General features: G+C 39.8%; 1 protein-coding gene and 1 pseudogene across 1 annotated transcript; both read right to left on the bottom strand.

Moving 5' to 3' along the window:
- Nucleotides 1-1423: 1423 nt before the first annotated feature.
- LOC110693087 lies at nt 1424-15909 on the bottom strand (annotated as a pseudogene).
- On the bottom strand, nt 15157-16914 carry LOC110692911 (NDR1/HIN1-like protein 1). The gene has a single exon (XM_021869987.1). The coding sequence runs from the start codon at nt 16678-16680 to the stop codon at nt 16048-16050; it is 633 nt and encodes a 210-aa protein (XP_021725679.1). The 5' UTR covers nt 16681-16914; the 3' UTR covers nt 15157-16047.
- Between the last annotated feature and the right edge of the window lie 430 nt (nt 16915-17344).

The following is a 17344-nucleotide window of genomic DNA, read 5'->3' as shown; positions in this document are numbered from 1 at the left end:
GGGCGAAAAAAAGTAACAAAATTCCAAAATTGAAGACTAATATCCACACTTTTTGAGAATTTTTGGAGATTTAGGGGCCTGGTGTCGAAAAGTCTTGAAATTTTAGGGGATATATCTCGTAGTCATATAATGTCGTTTGGAACCATATATGATCATTATTTGTTGTCATAAATGTTCGTGGTAGGCTTGAGTTAATGAAATCGGTGCAAGTGGTAAACCGGTAAATTGGTCGTTTAAAGACAAATTGGATGGTTCCACCCACCAATTGGACTTCCAGAGGGTATTAGGGACCATGGTAAACATTTTGGAAATTTTTATATCCAAGTGAAAATAAGTAAAAAATTTCCAAACTTGAAGGCTAATATCCACGCTTTTTGAGAAATTTGGAATGTTTCGGGTCCTGGTGTCGAAAAACGTTGAGATTTTAGGGGATACATTTCGGGGTCATATAATGCCATTTGGAACCATATATGATCATTATATGTTGTCATTAATGTTCGTGGTAGACTTGAGTTAATGAAATCGGTGCAAGTTGTAAAACGGTAAATTGGTCGTTTGAAGGCAAATTGGATGGTTCCATCCAACCAATTGGACTCCCGGAGGATATTAGGGGTCATGGTAAAAATTTCAACAATTTTTATTTTCGGGTGAAAAAAGTCAAAAAATTCCAAAATTAAAGACTAATATCCACGGCTTTTGAGAAATTTTAGAGGTTTCGGCCGATGAATAAGTAGTTGCATTTATCTACAGAGAATTGCTAAGGAATATTGTTTCCTGGGTTTGATTCGTGACCTTCACTGTGACTACTGAAGGTTACAACACTGCTGTTAAGTGTGGGAAGTTTGGTAACCGGTTACGGCCTCAGCTACAATGCTGAGAGGGACACGCCATACCTCAAAACCTTGAAGTTAATGAAGAAAAGATTTTACCATAGTCAGTTGATGTGATAATGCATGGAAAAAAGAGAGGAATGTCATGTTTGATTATTGCCATAATCTAGGCACTCTTAACCATCTTGTTCTTGCATAAATCCTTTGCACCAAAATATGTTATTGCTTTTAGAGTGAAGCAAGTTTCATTCTTATACTATAGGCCACATTGGAATTAAATGATTTAAGGTTTCATTTATGTGAAACCTTTGAGGTTGGTTAACCTAGATTTGTAGCTTAGCGTTGTCTAAGGATGATTAGATATGATTTAAAAAGGGCTGATTGGTTTCATTTACTTTTTACAGTGATACAATGGACTGATTGTCACTGCAAAGTAGAAAAAAACAACTCAAATAGAACAACAAAATACGCCATATATGAGTATTACAAGTTTCTGTGTTATATATAAAAACTAAGATGATTACATGAGGTATATATTATAATCTTGTTTATTTTTGATATTATCTAGAACATGGGAACAATAGTGGTTCAACTTAAACACTGCCTTTAATAGCATTGCTGTAGTCTTTGTCATACGCCTTAGACCATAACATGGCTCCTCCATAGTTATTGGAACCCTTGATAGCGGGTAGGACTTGAGATGTAAGAACATCTGAAGGAATGAAGCCGCTGCCGGCAGCATCAGTGGATGCTGGTAGTCTGAGGAAGACCTGCTTTGCTTGAACTGATGTCCATTGCTTCCACGCATTCACGAGGTTATCAATGTTGTTATTATATTGACAAGGGGGATTGTTGTAGAACTGAACCCATACGTAGTCGAATAGGCCTGTGTTTATGGCAGTGCTTAAGCTGGCATCTGGGAAGGGACATTGAGGAGCTGCTGATAAGTAAACCTTTTTCTGGTCATTGCTGTGACCTGATAAAGCTCTAGCTAGATCATCCCAGTGACTGCTGTCACCAGATTCGATATCGAAATCAATACCATCCAGAACCGCATCCCCTAAGGGTCTAGAGTCAGATTGCCCCCCTAGATAAGTGTTTCAGAGGTAATCGGCGACCTGGTTTGCATCATCGGTTGAGGATAGTGAATAGCTTCCAGCCCCACCACCTATGGAAAGGAGCACCTTGATGTTTGCCTGTTGGCATGCTTTGATGTCATTGCTTAGACTGTTACAATTTGTAGGAGGGTCACAATGCCCGGCTAGGTTAAGGACCGGGGTTTGTCCATTCCCAAAGGTAGCTAGGAAAGCTAGGATCACAGTACCATAGTTTCCGGAGCTACATGTGTCAGCGAGACTTCCTTCGTCGCCATTTTGGCCCCAATATATGGCTATTTGGGCGCCATGGGAGGACTTGAATGAAGCAAAGATTAAGAGAGAAATTAGGAACAAAACTGATGTTACTGTTGTGCGACAGCGGAAGCAAAGGTCGAAAACAAACAAGAAAACAATAAAGAAATTCAATGCAAACAATAAGAACAACACCAAGAATTTACGTGGTTCACTATCGATGTGATAGCTACGTCCACGGGCACCGAGATCGAATGATTTCACTATAAACTGCAAAGATTACAAAGATGATTCTTGTATTTCTCAAGAACGGCTCTCACTCTCTCTCTCTTAACCCTTATACTAATATTAGGGAGGTTTTATATTAATCCCTAAAATAAAAGATACTTGGGCAAAAAGATAACATAAAAGATAACTTTAAATCGTAAAATCCGCGTCTCCGCATTTTTCCTTCTCCGCCCGGTCAGACCGGGCAAGGTCTGCCCGATCGGGCGCGAGAAGAAAACTCCATACGAATGCTTCAACGTATCCAACCCCCACCGCCCGGTCAGACCGGGCAATGTCCGCCCGATCGGGCGGACAAAGCTACGAAGTACGAGTCACCTAATACTTATCAACAATCTCCACCTTGACGAGAACTCGTAGTCAGCAAACGACCCCATCAAGACATAGTGAAAAACATCTCAAGCCAAACCCGATGCAAGACTCATGCATAAGCCATACATCCCGATAAGTCTTCAACCAAGACCCATCACATACTCGTCTCCAAGTATAACAACTCATAATGCTCCACCTGCATCACAAGCCCCGGGCAAGCTCCACCTTAAGGCCAACACACCTACACCAGGAGCTCCCCAACTTCGCCCCTCAGGGCCTACTACATCACGTAGTAATCAATATTTAGCAAGTCTAAGCAATGTTTAAACTTGCTAAACGGAACAGGCTTAGTGAAGAAATCAGCCGGGTTGTCAGCAGTCCCAATCTTCTTCACCTTAATCCTCTTGTCAGTACGTAAGAAATGATACCTGACATCAATGTGCTTCGTCCGATCATGGTGTACTTGATCTTTAGCTAAGCAAATCGCACTTAGACTATCACAATACACTGTAGCAAAATCCTGTGCAATACCCAGTTCACCTACTAGGCCTTTGAGCCAAATAGACTCCTTAGCTGCAGAAGTTAAAGCCATATACTCAGCTTCAGTAGTTGACAACGTAACTGATGACTGCAATGTAGACTTCCAACTAACCACAGAACCACCCAAAGTGAACACATAACCAGTCACAGACCTCCTGGTATCCACATCAGCTGCATAATCAGAATCACTGTACCCAGTGACCAAGCATTCCCTACCATTCCCGTACACAAGACCAATATCAGTTGTCCCTCTCAGGTAGCGAAAAATCCTTTTCACCCCTTGCCAGTGTTCCCTCCCAGGTCGAGCCATAAACCTGCTTACAACACTAACAGCATGCGCAATATCCGGCCTAGTACAGACCATAGCATACATCAAACAACCAACCGCGTTTGCATATGGAACTCTAGACATATAAGACAACTCCTCCTCTGATTGAGGTGACATAGACAAAGACAACTTACAACTAACAGTAGTTGGCGTACTTATAGGCTTCGATTTTTCCATCCCAAAACGAGACAAAATCTTTTCAATGTAGCTTTTCTGAGTCAAGAAAAGCTTACCTCTAGCCCGATCCCTGTAGATCTCCATACCCAAAATCTTCCTAGCTGCACCCAAGTCTTTCATGTCAAACTCCGAGTTAAGCATCTCCTTTAATCTAGCAATATCAGATTTATTCTTTGTGGCAACCAACATGTCATCAACATATAACAAAAGATAAATCATGGAACCATTATCCAGCTTACTATGATACACACAGCAATCATATGAATTCCTGTCAAAACCTTGTGAAACCATAAAAGAATCAAACCTTTTGTACCACTGTCGGGGGGATTGCTTAAGTCCATACAATGACTTTAGCAATCTGCAGGCATAGTGTTCCTTTCCAGGATTTTCGAATCCTTCGGGCTGCTTCATCAGAATCTCCTCCTCCAAATCGCCATGAAGGAAAGCCGTTTTAACATCCAACTGCTCCAGCTCAAGATCAAAATGTGCTACAATTGACAATAACACACGGATAGAAGTATGTCGAACCACAGGTGAGAATATCTCAACAAAATCAACCCCTTCTACCTGACTGAACCCCTTAGCAACTAGCCTAGCCTTAAAACGTATTTGCTCAGTTTCCGACAACCCTTCTTTCTTCTTGTAAATCCATTTACAACCCACAAGCTTCCTCCCTTCCGGTACCTTTACCAGTTCCCACACTCTGTTCTTGTAAAGAGACTGCATCTCTTCACCCATTGCGGCAAGCCATTGCGCAGACTCACTACAACTAATTGCTTGTTTATATGTGGCAGGTTCAAATGACTCTACATCATCAGCTACACTCAATGCATAACCTGTCATCGCATCAACACAGCAATTTCTTCCCTCCATCTCTTCAATCAATCTAACAGGCTTCTTGATAACTCGTTTAGGCATCTCAAGAATGGTGTCAGGTTGACTAGATGACCCCTGATTAGATTGCTCCACCTCATCCCCAGAGTTAGAATGAGTAGGAGTAATCTCAGGTTCAGGAGTACCCGGCACTGGAACATCAGCATCATCATCAATATATTGTACCCGAGGTAAATCAGCAATGGTAGACTGATGTACCTCAAGTACCCCATCTGTCTGTAATAAATTGTCTCCTTCCCTTCTCAAATCTGAAATCTCTGCATTTTTAATTGAATACATGGTGTTTTCATCGAAAGTAACATCCCTACTAAGAATGACCCGACCCTCCGAAGGTGAAAAAATTCTAAACCCCTTCACACCATCCCCGTACCCAACAAAACACCCCTTCTTGGCTCGTGGATCCAGCTTACCCTCAATAACATGATAATAAGCAACACAACCAAAAATCTTCAAATTCGAAAAATTAGGCAACTTACCACTCCAGATCTCAAACGGAATTTTGGAATCAATTCCAGAATGAGGACCCCTATTAATGACATAACAAGCTGTTAACACAGCTTCACTCCAGTACCTCCTCCCAAGCCCTGCATTAGAGAGCATGCATCGAACTCTCTCTAGCAGTGTCTGATTAACCCGTTCTGCTACACCGTTCTGCTGTGGTGTCTTCCTGACAGTATGATGCCGACCTATACCCTCATCTGCACAGAACTGATTAAACTCGTCTTTGCAAAACTCTAGCCCATTGTCCGTTCGTAGCTTCTTGATCTTCCTTCCTTGTCGATTTTCCACCAAAGCTTTCCATTGCTTGAAAACTTTGAAGGCCTCATCCTTTGACTTAAGCAACCTAAGCCATGTGTATCGGGACTTGTCATCAACAAATGACACAAAATAGTGGTAACCTCCCATACCTTCAACTCTAGATGGACCCCAGCAATCTGAATGGATGTAATCGAGCACTGCATCAGTAATGTGAGCACCCTTGCTGAACTTTGACCTGTGTTTCTTACCAAACACACAATGCTCACAAAATTCAAGGTTGGCAACCTTGACCCCGGATAGAAGACCCCTCTTGGACAATAGCTGCATCCCCTTCTCCCCCATATGACCAAGCCTCATGTGCCAAATCTTAGTCATCTCCTGGTGAGATACAGATGCGCAAACCGCAGAACTAGGCAGTGTAACACCCTCAAAAACATAGAGGGTGTTCCTTTTGATACCCTTAAGTACCAACTCAGAACCTCTGAAAATACACAACTCCCCATCTGAAAACACACCATTGTACCCCAAGTCATCCAGGGTACCCAATGAAATCAGATTCTTTCCTAAAGCAGGAACATGCCGTACATTAGTCAAAGTTAACCTCCGCCCATCAACAGTCCTCAACCTCATGGAACCAATACCTGTGACCTTACATGGAGCATTGTTACCGACTATAACCATGCCCCCATTGCGAGGTTCATATGTATCAAACCAATCTCGACGTGGACACATATGGAACGAACACCCTGAATCTAGAACCCAGTTATCAGATAAATCATCAGACCTAGCAGAACTGACTAATGCTAAATCTTCCTCTGAATTATAGCTCTCATTCGGTTTCTCTTCAACTACAGCAGCCTGGGACTTGTTTTTCCTCACCGGACAATTATTCCTAAAGTGACCCGGTTCTTTACAGTAATAACATGTTTTAGTAGTAGTTTTACTAGATCCATCCTTGCCGTTTCCAGCACCCGACCCAGCATTGTTCCCCTTGTTAAACCCCTTATTCTTTTTAGACTTTCCGGACTTAACAAACAACCCACTACCATTATCCCCATTATCACTCGTAGCTTTCATTCTGAGTTCCCTAGTATGAAGTGCTGCCTTCACTTCTTCTAAGGTTATAGAATCCTTACCAACAACAAAAGACTCTACAAAATTCTCAAAGCTAGACGGTAGAGATACAAGTAAAATCAACGCAGCATCCTCATCATCAATTTTAACATCTAAATTACGTAAATCAAGCAAAATAGAGTTAAGTTTTTCTAGATGTTCCCGTAAGGAAGTACCTGACTGCATCCGGAGGCTAAACAACCGCTGTTTCAGTAATAATTTGTTGGTCAACGACTTAGTCATATACAATGACTCCAGCTTCAGCCACAATCCAGCCGCCGTTTCCTGATCAGCCACCTCCGTGATGATTTGATCATCAAGACTAAGTAATATGGTAGAGTGTGCCTTCTCTTCCATAACTTCTAACTGCGAGTCAGTCGGTCCGTCTCCTGACTCCGAAGTAGTACTCTTTGGAGCCAACGGACGCCATATCTGCTGTTGTTTTAACAGAGCCTTCATCTTAATTTGCCATAGCCCGAAACTATTTTTCCCGGTAAACTTCTCAATTCTTATTGTTGAATCTCCTGCCATTGTTATCTTCAAGAAACTCTCCAAGGATTGAACCTGAGCTCTGATACCAATTGTTGTGCGACAGCGGAAGCAAAGGTCGAAAACAAACAAGAAAACAATAAAGAAATTCAATGCAAACAATAAGAACAACACCAAGAATTTACGTGGTTCACTATCGATGTGATAGCTACGTCCACGGGCACCGAGATCGAATGATTTCACTATAAACTGCAAAGATTACAAAGATGATTCTTGTATTTCTCAAGAACGGCTCTCACTCTCTCTCTCTTAACCCTTATACTAATATTAGGGAGGTTTTATATTAATCCCTAAAATAAAAGATACTTGGGCAAAAAGATAACATAAAAGATAACTTTAAATCGTAAAATCCGCGTCTCCGCATTTTTCCTTCTCCGCCCGGTCAGACCGGGCAAGGTCTGCCCGATCGGGCGCGAGAAGAAAACTCCATACGAATGCTTCAACGTATCCAACCCCCACCGCCCGGTCAGACCGGGCAATGTCCGCCCGATCGGGCGGACAAAGCTACGAAGTACGAGTCACCTAATACTTATCAACAATCTCCACCTTGACGAGAACTCGTAGTCAGCAAACGACCCCATCAAGACATAGTGAAAAACATCTCAAGCCAAACCCGATGCAAGACTCATGCATAAGCCATACATCCCGATAAGTCTTCAACCAAGACCCATCACATACTCGTCTCCAAGTATAACAACTCATAATGCTCCACCTGCATCACAAGCCCCGGGCAAGCTCCACCTTAAGGCCAACACACCTACACCAGGAGCTCCCCAACTTCGCCCCTCAGGGCCTACTACATCACGTAGTAATCAATATTTAGCAAGTCTAAGCAATGTTTAAACTTGCTAAACGGAACAGGCTTAGTGAAGAAATCAGCCGGGTTGTCAGCAGTCCCAATCTTCTTCACCTTAATCCTCTTGTCAGTACGTAAGAAATGATACCTGACATCAATGTGCTTCGTCCGATCATGGTGTACTTGATCTTTAGCTAAGCAAATCGCACTTAGACTATCACAATACACTGTAGCAAAATCCTGTGCAATACCCAGTTCACCTACTAGGCCTTTGAGCCAAATAGACTCCTTAGCTGCAGAAGTTAAAGCCATATACTCAGCTTCAGTAGTTGACAACGTAACTGATGACTGCAATGTAGACTTCCAACTAACCACAGAACCACCCAAAGTGAACACATAACCAGTCACAGACCTCCTGGTATCCACATCAGCTGCATAATCAGAATCACTGTACCCAGTGACCAAGCATTCCCTACCATTCCCGTACACAAGACCAATATCAGTTGTCCCTCTCAGGTAGCGAAAAATCCTTTTCACCCCTTGCCAGTGTTCCCTCCCAGGTCGAGCCATAAACCTGCTTACAACACTAACAGCATGCGCAATATCCGGCCTAGTACAGACCATAGCATACATCAAACAACCAACCGCGTTTGCATATGGAACTCTAGACATATAAGACAACTCCTCCTCTGATTGAGGTGACATAGACAAAGACAACTTACAACTAACAGTAGTTGGCGTACTTATAGGCTTCGATTTTTCCATCCCAAAACGAGACAAAATCTTTTCAATGTAGCTTTTCTGAGTCAAGAAAAGCTTACCTCTAGCCCGATCCCTGTAGATCTCCATACCCAAAATCTTCCTAGCTGCACCCAAGTCTTTCATGTCAAACTCCGAGTTAAGCATCTCCTTTAATCTAGCAATATCAGATTTATTCTTTGTGGCAACCAACATGTCATCAACATATAACAAAAGATAAATCATGGAACCATTATCCAGCTTACTATGATACACACAGCAATCATATGAATTCCTGTCAAAACCTTGTGAAACCATAAAAGAATCAAACCTTTTGTACCACTGTCGGGGGGATTGCTTAAGTCCATACAATGACTTTAGCAATCTGCAGGCATAGTGTTCCTTTCCAGGATTTTCGAATCCTTCGGGCTGCTTCATCAGAATCTCCTCCTCCAAATCGCCATGAAGGAAAGCCGTTTTAACATCCAACTGCTCCAGCTCAAGATCAAAATGTGCTACAATTGACAATAACACACGGATAGAAGTATGTCGAACCACAGGTGAGAATATCTCAACAAAATCAACCCCTTCTACCTGACTGAACCCCTTAGCAACTAGCCTAGCCTTAAAACGTATTTGCTCAGTTTCCGACAACCCTTCTTTCTTCTTGTAAATCCATTTACAACCCACAAGCTTCCTCCCTTCCGGTACCTTTACCAGTTCCCACACTCTGTTCTTGTAAAGAGACTGCATCTCTTCACCCATTGCGGCAAGCCATTGCGCAGACTCACTACAACTAATTGCTTGTTTATATGTGGCAGGTTCAAATGACTCTACATCATCAGCTACACTCAATGCATAACCTGTCATCGCATCAACACAGCAATTTCTTCCCTCCATCTCTTCAATCAATCTAACAGGCTTCTTGATAACTCGTTTAGGCATCTCAAGAATGGTGTCAGGTTGACTAGATGACCCCTGATTAGATTGCTCCACCTCATCCCCAGAGTTAGAATGAGTAGGAGTAATCTCAGGTTCAGGAGTACCCGGCACTGGAACATCAGCATCATCATCAATATATTGTACCCGAGGTAAATCAGCAATGGTAGACTGATGTACCTCAAGTACCCCATCTGTCTGTAATAAATTGTCTCCTTCCCTTCTCAAATCTGAAATCTCTGCATTTTTAATTGAATACATGGTGTTTTCATCGAAAGTAACATCCCTACTAAGAATGACCCGACCCTCCGAAGGTGAAAAAATTCTAAACCCCTTCACACCATCCCCGTACCCAACAAAACACCCCTTCTTGGCTCGTGGATCCAGCTTACCCTCAATAACATGATAATAAGCAACACAACCAAAAATCTTCAAATTCGAAAAATTAGGCAACTTACCACTCCAGATCTCAAACGGAATTTTGGAATCAATTCCAGAATGAGGACCCCTATTAATGACATAACAAGCTGTTAACACAGCTTCACTCCAGTACCTCCTCCCAAGCCCTGCATTAGAGAGCATGCATCGAACTCTCTCTAGCAGTGTCTGATTAACCCGTTCTGCTACACCGTTCTGCTGTGGTGTCTTCCTGACAGTATGATGCCGACCTATACCCTCATCTGCACAGAACTGATTAAACTCGTCTTTGCAAAACTCTAGCCCATTGTCCGTTCGTAGCTTCTTGATCTTCCTTCCTTGTCGATTTTCCACCAAAGCTTTCCATTGCTTGAAAACTTTGAAGGCCTCATCCTTTGACTTAAGCAACCTAAGCCATGTGTATCGGGACTTGTCATCAACAAATGACACAAAATAGTGGTAACCTCCCATACCTTCAACTCTAGATGGACCCCAGCAATCTGAATGGATGTAATCGAGCACTGCATCAGTAATGTGAGCACCCTTGCTGAACTTTGACCTGTGTTTCTTACCAAACACACAATGCTCACAAAATTCAAGGTTGGCAACCTTGACCCCGGATAGAAGACCCCTCTTGGACAATAGCTGCATCCCCTTCTCCCCCATATGACCAAGCCTCATGTGCCAAATCTTAGTCATCTCCTGGTGAGATACAGATGCGCAAACCGCAGAACTAGGCAGTGTAACACCCTCAAAAACATAGAGGGTGTTCCTTTTGATACCCTTAAGTACCAACTCAGAACCTCTGAAAATACACAACTCCCCATCTGAAAACACACCATTGTACCCCAAGTCATCCAGGGTACCCAATGAAATCAGATTCTTTCCTAAAGCAGGAACATGCCGTACATTAGTCAAAGTTAACCTCCGCCCATCAACAGTCCTCAACCTCATGGAACCAATACCTGTGACCTTACATGGAGCATTGTTACCGACTATAACCATGCCCCCATTGCGAGGTTCATATGTATCAAACCAATCTCGACGTGGACACATATGGAACGAACACCCTGAATCTAGAACCCAGTTATCAGATAAATCATCAGACCTAGCAGAACTGACTAATGCTAAATCTTCCTCTGAATTATAGCTCTCATTCGGTTTCTCTTCAACTACAGCAGCCTGGGACTTGTTTTTCCTCACCGGACAATTATTCCTAAAGTGACCCGGTTCTTTACAGTAATAACATGTTTTAGTAGTAGTTTTACTAGATCCATCCTTGCCGTTTCCAGCACCCGACCCAGCATTGTTCCCCTTGTTAAACCCCTTATTCTTTTTAGACTTTCCGGACTTAACAAACAACCCACTACCATTATCCCCATTATCACTCGTAGCTTTCATTCTGAGTTCCCTAGTATGAAGTGCTGCCTTCACTTCTTCTAAGGTTATAGAATCCTTACCAACAACAAAAGACTCTACAAAATTCTCAAAGCTAGACGGTAGAGATACAAGTAAAATCAACGCAGCATCCTCATCATCAATTTTAACATCTAAATTACGTAAATCAAGCAAAATAGAGTTAAGTTTTTCTAGATGTTCCCGTAAGGAAGTACCTGACTGCATCCGGAGGCTAAACAACCGCTGTTTCAGTAATAATTTGTTGGTCAACGACTTAGTCATATACAATGACTCCAGCTTCAGCCACAATCCAGCCGCCGTTTCCTGATCAGCCACCTCCGTGATGATTTGATCATCAAGACTAAGTAATATGGTAGAGTGTGCCTTCTCTTCCATAACTTCTAACTGCGAGTCAGTCGGTCCGTCTCCTGACTCCGAAGTAGTACTCTTTGGAGCCAACGGACGCCATATCTGCTGTTGTTTTAACAGAGCCTTCATCTTAATTTGCCATAGCCCGAAACTATTTTTCCCGGTAAACTTCTCAATTCTTATTGTTGAATCTCCTGCCATTGTTATCTTCAAGAAACTCTCCAAGGATTGAACCTGAGCTCTGATACCAATTGTTGTGCGACAGCGGAAGCAAAGGTCGAAAACAAACAAGAAAACAATAAAGAAATTCAATGCAAACAATAAGAACAACACCAAGAATTTACGTGGTTCACTATCGATGTGATAGCTACGTCCACGGGCACCGAGATCGAATGATTTCACTATAAACTGCAAAGATTACAAAGATGATTCTTGTATTTCTCAAGAACGGCTCTCACTCTCTCTCTCTTAACCCTTATACTAATATTAGGGAGGTTTTATATTAATCCCTAAAATAAAAGATACTTGGGCAAAAAGATAACATAAAAGATAACTTTAAATCGTAAAATCCGCGTCTCCGCATTTTTCCTTCTCCGCCCGGTCAGACCGGGCAAGGTCTGCCCGATCGGGCGCGAGAAGAAAACTCCATACGAATGCTTCAACGTATCCAACCCCCACCGCCCGGTCAGACCGGGCAATGTCCGCCCGATCGGGCGGACAAAGCTACGAAGTACGAGTCACCTAATACTTATCAACAGTTACTCTGGCTGCCATGTCTGTTTTAGATATATGCAGGCAGTGTTTAGGTTGTGAGTTTAGCATTCGACGAGTAGCGATTTATATAGATGTTGGACTCAATGAGGTCAATGCAAAGAAAATCCTGGGGTTTGAAGTTCATGTCTGGAAGGAAGCAAGTTGGAGGAAATTGTCTTAAGTCTTAAGAGTATGCTTGGAAAGTCTGAGTCAAGCTATAAATTCTGTATCAACTGTATGTTATTGGTCTATTTGCCTAACTAATTGGACTAGATGCAAAATGTCTTAAATTGACAAGGAAATTGTTAGTAAGAGCACTATTTTTGACATGTACTTCTTACCCTGTTAGTTGCCTAATTAATTGCAGGACAATTAGCCTGGTTTTTACTAACACAACTTCTGTGTTAATATTGTGTTTTTCAATTTCTGAACATGAACGGTGTTATAAAAAAAGTAATGTACTGCTCTGTCCTTGAAATATAAACCATTTTGATTTACTGCAAAAATTTCCGATCACAGAAAAATGCAATTTTGTTCACTTGTATATATGCATAGCTCTGTTATACTTTCTGCTATTCATTTTTGTTCACTTGCATATGCTTTTTCTACGGTATTTAGTTCCAGCTGCCAATAATGTGACTATTGGTACTTGGATAGATTCACACTTTCTCCAAATTATGGGGCAAGAAAAAACTCAAGAAATTTTCAGAAGTGGGGTTGGGAGGGAGGCATCTTCTCGGAAATATACTTGTAAATTGGCAACATTTTTCCTTATTTTGAGGCCCGCAAATAGTATTTGTAAATGTATCCTTATATTTATCTAAACTACAGTGCATCTTGTCAAAAAAAAAAAAAAAAAAAAAAAAAAAACTTATACAGTGCATGATTTTAATATTATTAAAACTTATTTTATTTGTTTAATTTTTTTTTCTTTTGAACCTATCTTGTTTTTCCAATGAATACTTTGCCTATCATATTTTAGGTTTATTTTGCCATATAGTTTAATTTGATGTTTGACATACTTGCACCTTACGGTGTCAATTATTTAACATAGCACCTCCATTAAGGGCCTGTTCTCATACGTTGAAATTTAGTTCAGTTCAGTTCAGCTCAGCTCAGCTCAATTCAGTTCAGCTCCTAATTTCCTTCTCTTATAAAATATTCATTTCAATTCAGTTCAGCTCAGTTTAGTTCAGTTTAACTCAATTCAGTTCAGTTCAGTTCAGTCAATGAGAATAGGCCCTTAGTATAATTGTCGCAAACTAGTTTACATTGGTTTCAATCCTTAAGTTGGAACAGAACATATATGTAGTTGCATATACTAGCAGGGAATATCTTAGGAACATTTACTAAATGCATCACAGTTTCTAATCAAACTCTTCAGTACATGACTGTTCTATAATCTTTTTTCATCAGCCTTACCTATATTTTTAAGATCTTGTACAACCAACCCTTATTATTCAGAATCTATTAAGGAACATTCTTCCCTGACCTTTTATGATTTTTACCATCACTAACTGCTCACTATGACTGCTAAAGGTGATAACACTGATGTTGAGCTCAGGAGTCAGGACGTGTCGTAACGGCCTTAGCTTCAGTGTGGAGAGGGACGTGCCATTGCTCAAAGATAAAACTTGAAGGAAAAAGACTGCTTTAACCCAAGTTAGTGTATGGGGAAAGGAGGATAAGGACATTTTGTTACATTATTGCTAAGTTTTAGGCACTCTTAACATCTTATTTTTGCTCAAACCCTTCCTACCACAATAGGTGATTGCTTTAAGAGTAAAAAGCAAGCTTTACTACTATCTTTAGGCCATAATGGAGGTAATGATGTGCAAAGTAGTATGTAGTAGTTTTTATCATGGTGTCTTGCTATTGTGCGATAATAATTGGAGCTACAAAAATATTTGGCTTGAGGATTCATAGTTTAACTATCTTTTAGGTTTATTAATCAGATATTTTGTAACTTGTTGCTATGTTTTAGGATGTTAAATTAAGATACAGTATAAGCTGGTCTTAAAAAATGCGTGATTTTGTTGTTCTAAACCACCATAACTAGTAACTGCATACACAAATTCAACTTACTACCAAAAATATGAAATTGAATTGGTTTGATCAATCCTTAAGATCAACTATGAGTTACTATGATAAGAAAGGGTTTTTATTTCAAGGATATTAAGTGAATTTATTACTTTTATCTTGATACAATTACATTGTGCTATCCTAGGTTGATCTTGATACAATTGTTTTTTTTTTTTTTCTTTTCTTGGAATTTGAGACCATCACAATACCCTTGAGATAAGATATGATGGAGTCTTTTTCAGTTTTTCTACCACACAAATGATTGGGTATAAAAGACAAAAGAAAGAAAAGTAGACAATTGCGCATCAGATTTTGGTTAGTAGTTTTTTTGCCAATTGCTCTAAGGGGGTGGCAAATGCATTATAACTCCTATAATTTAGCTAATATTAAATGTCTACACATGAATATGCTATATATTGATGGGTCTAGTAAGGTAAAAAGATTAGCCTTATTAATCCTTGCTCTTCTTTTCATGCCCATCCATTTTTACTCTAAATATAAAAGTTATAGTTTAATTTGGAAACGTTCTACTCGAATTATCCTTTCATTATTGTATAATATTATATTCATAATCTCAAACTTTAATTGGTTGAAATGAAGAGTCAGAGTTACGTAGGCGAAGATTTAACATAGCTACCTACCCCGAGCTTAACTTGACCTGAGTGCCGATTTCACCCTGATTTATCTCTAGAGACACAGGGGCCCAGTAGCTAGTTGCTCTGCATGAGAGACTGAGACTCTGATAGGGTGAGTACACTAGGTGCTGTGCTTACAAAGATTCCTTAGTAGCAAAGATTTCACTATTTCTTGGTCTTTTGTATTTTTGCACTTTTCTTCTCTTTGGAATCTCATTTTGTGACCTGTTTTTATCCCTTCTTTTCTCTTTGCTTGAATTTAATCAATCAAAATCATATCAGGAGACAGTATCTTCTCATCCTTCGATTGATTGATCCTCTTTTATAACCTTCGTTTTCTATTAGTTGCTACATATCGAGAAGACAAACATATTAAAGAATAAGAGAGTAATACATACAAAATTTATAAACAAAAGAAACATAACTATTAATATGAAACTTTTAAATCTGAAAATTATAGCAATTACTAGAAAACGGAAGAAGTATAATATTATTCGATAAGTAAAGTAATAAGGAAAAGAAGATAACTTTAAGTAATCTACTAATACTAAATTCCTATAATCTATATTTAATCTTTCTGTTCATTTTGCTAATCTAATATATATAATCGCACGGGCTTACATCTAGTTCTATCTATATCAGTCATTATCATATTCACTACACAAAAATAAAGAAAAGGAATAAGAATAAAAACAAACTAAGAAGATACTTTGATTTTATACTTGAATCTCATAACTAAGATTCTTAGCTAATGGTATAAATATACTGAATCGGATCTACAATTCTATATGTCAGTAGAACATTGAGTCCCCTGCTTAGAACTCAAAAAACCTGTAGGATTAAGCGGTGTAAGAGGTAAAATAGTCACACAATTAACATTTATACGATAACTTCCTGAAACCCAACTCGCAACCTTCCATCGAATCCTTCCATCAAACTTGAACACTAGTATCATCTTCCCTAAAGCATGATCACGGCCTACTTCATAGCCAAGTGAAGGGGACACGGGGAGGCCGTTACCAACGAGTGAAGCCGATATCAAGTTACTATCTTGTTGTCCTTGGTAATAAGGAGGGATTGGTGTATGTAGAGTTATTTGTTGCCCTTTGTAAGAAGCATAAGCTTGTAGCTCGTCGTAGTAAATTCCAACTCTTTTGTTAGGGTTTCGAGCTTCTAAGGTGATCTCGATGGAGGAGTTTAGGATGTGAGGGGATGAGAAGTTAAGCTGGTAGACGTCGATTTCTTGGATGATGAACTGAGGTTTTGCAGGGTGGAGGATGAACCAAATGAGAAGTATGAATGAAAGGATGGAGAATACTAGTGTAGAGAGGATTTTGAAGAGTTTTTTGTTAAGGAAGTTGAAGTTGAAACCTTTTTTTGCGCAATGTTTTGGTGATTTTATGTCGATTTGAGACATTTGTGATAATAATAATAAGGTGAAAGTGTTGAAAGATGAAAGGGTTGAGAGAAAGTGGGAGTAAGAGGTTTTTTTGCATGAGGAGTGATTATGGGAGGTTATATAAAGGAGGGGGTAGCAAAAATACACAAAGAAAAAGGTGCAATAATAATGTTGTTTTATGATCTTTTGATTGTCATTGCTTGTGATGGTAGTTTTACATTATGAAATATAGATTTGTTGTCAATAATGATATATTGTTCTAGCTAAAATCAATAATGATTATGAATGAATCGATTAAATGAAAATTTCTTTTTTTGACTTTTTTGTAAGTTTTTAAATTAATCTTCACTCCGTCATTTAATAATATAAATAAAGGGTATATTTTTGTAAGAAAGCTAACACTTATTTTATCCAACATCTTTATAAAAAGACATATGTGGCTATTGTTCTTTTACTCTTATTTAGTTGATTAAACAAGTAATTAACTGCAATTGATTTCAAAGGTTTAGGACAAAGTGATTTTTATCAAACTCATCAATCATGTAATTTTGAATGAGGCGTGTTACCCCTAAATATGTGTGGACCAAACCAAATATTAGAAAAATTAAACAGGTCTAAGTTAGCTCTCTGCCTTTTGGGAAAAGAGTTAATCATTTTATTTTCATGGTAATGTATTTTAGTT

The sequence above is a fragment of the Chenopodium quinoa genome, unplaced genomic scaffold, assembly GCF_001683475.1.
Source record: "Chenopodium quinoa cultivar QQ74 unplaced genomic scaffold, ASM168347v1, whole genome shotgun sequence".
Lineage (NCBI taxonomy): Eukaryota > Viridiplantae > Streptophyta > Magnoliopsida > Caryophyllales > Amaranthaceae > Chenopodium > Chenopodium quinoa.
This window is presented reverse-complemented; position numbering and strand designations above follow the sequence as displayed.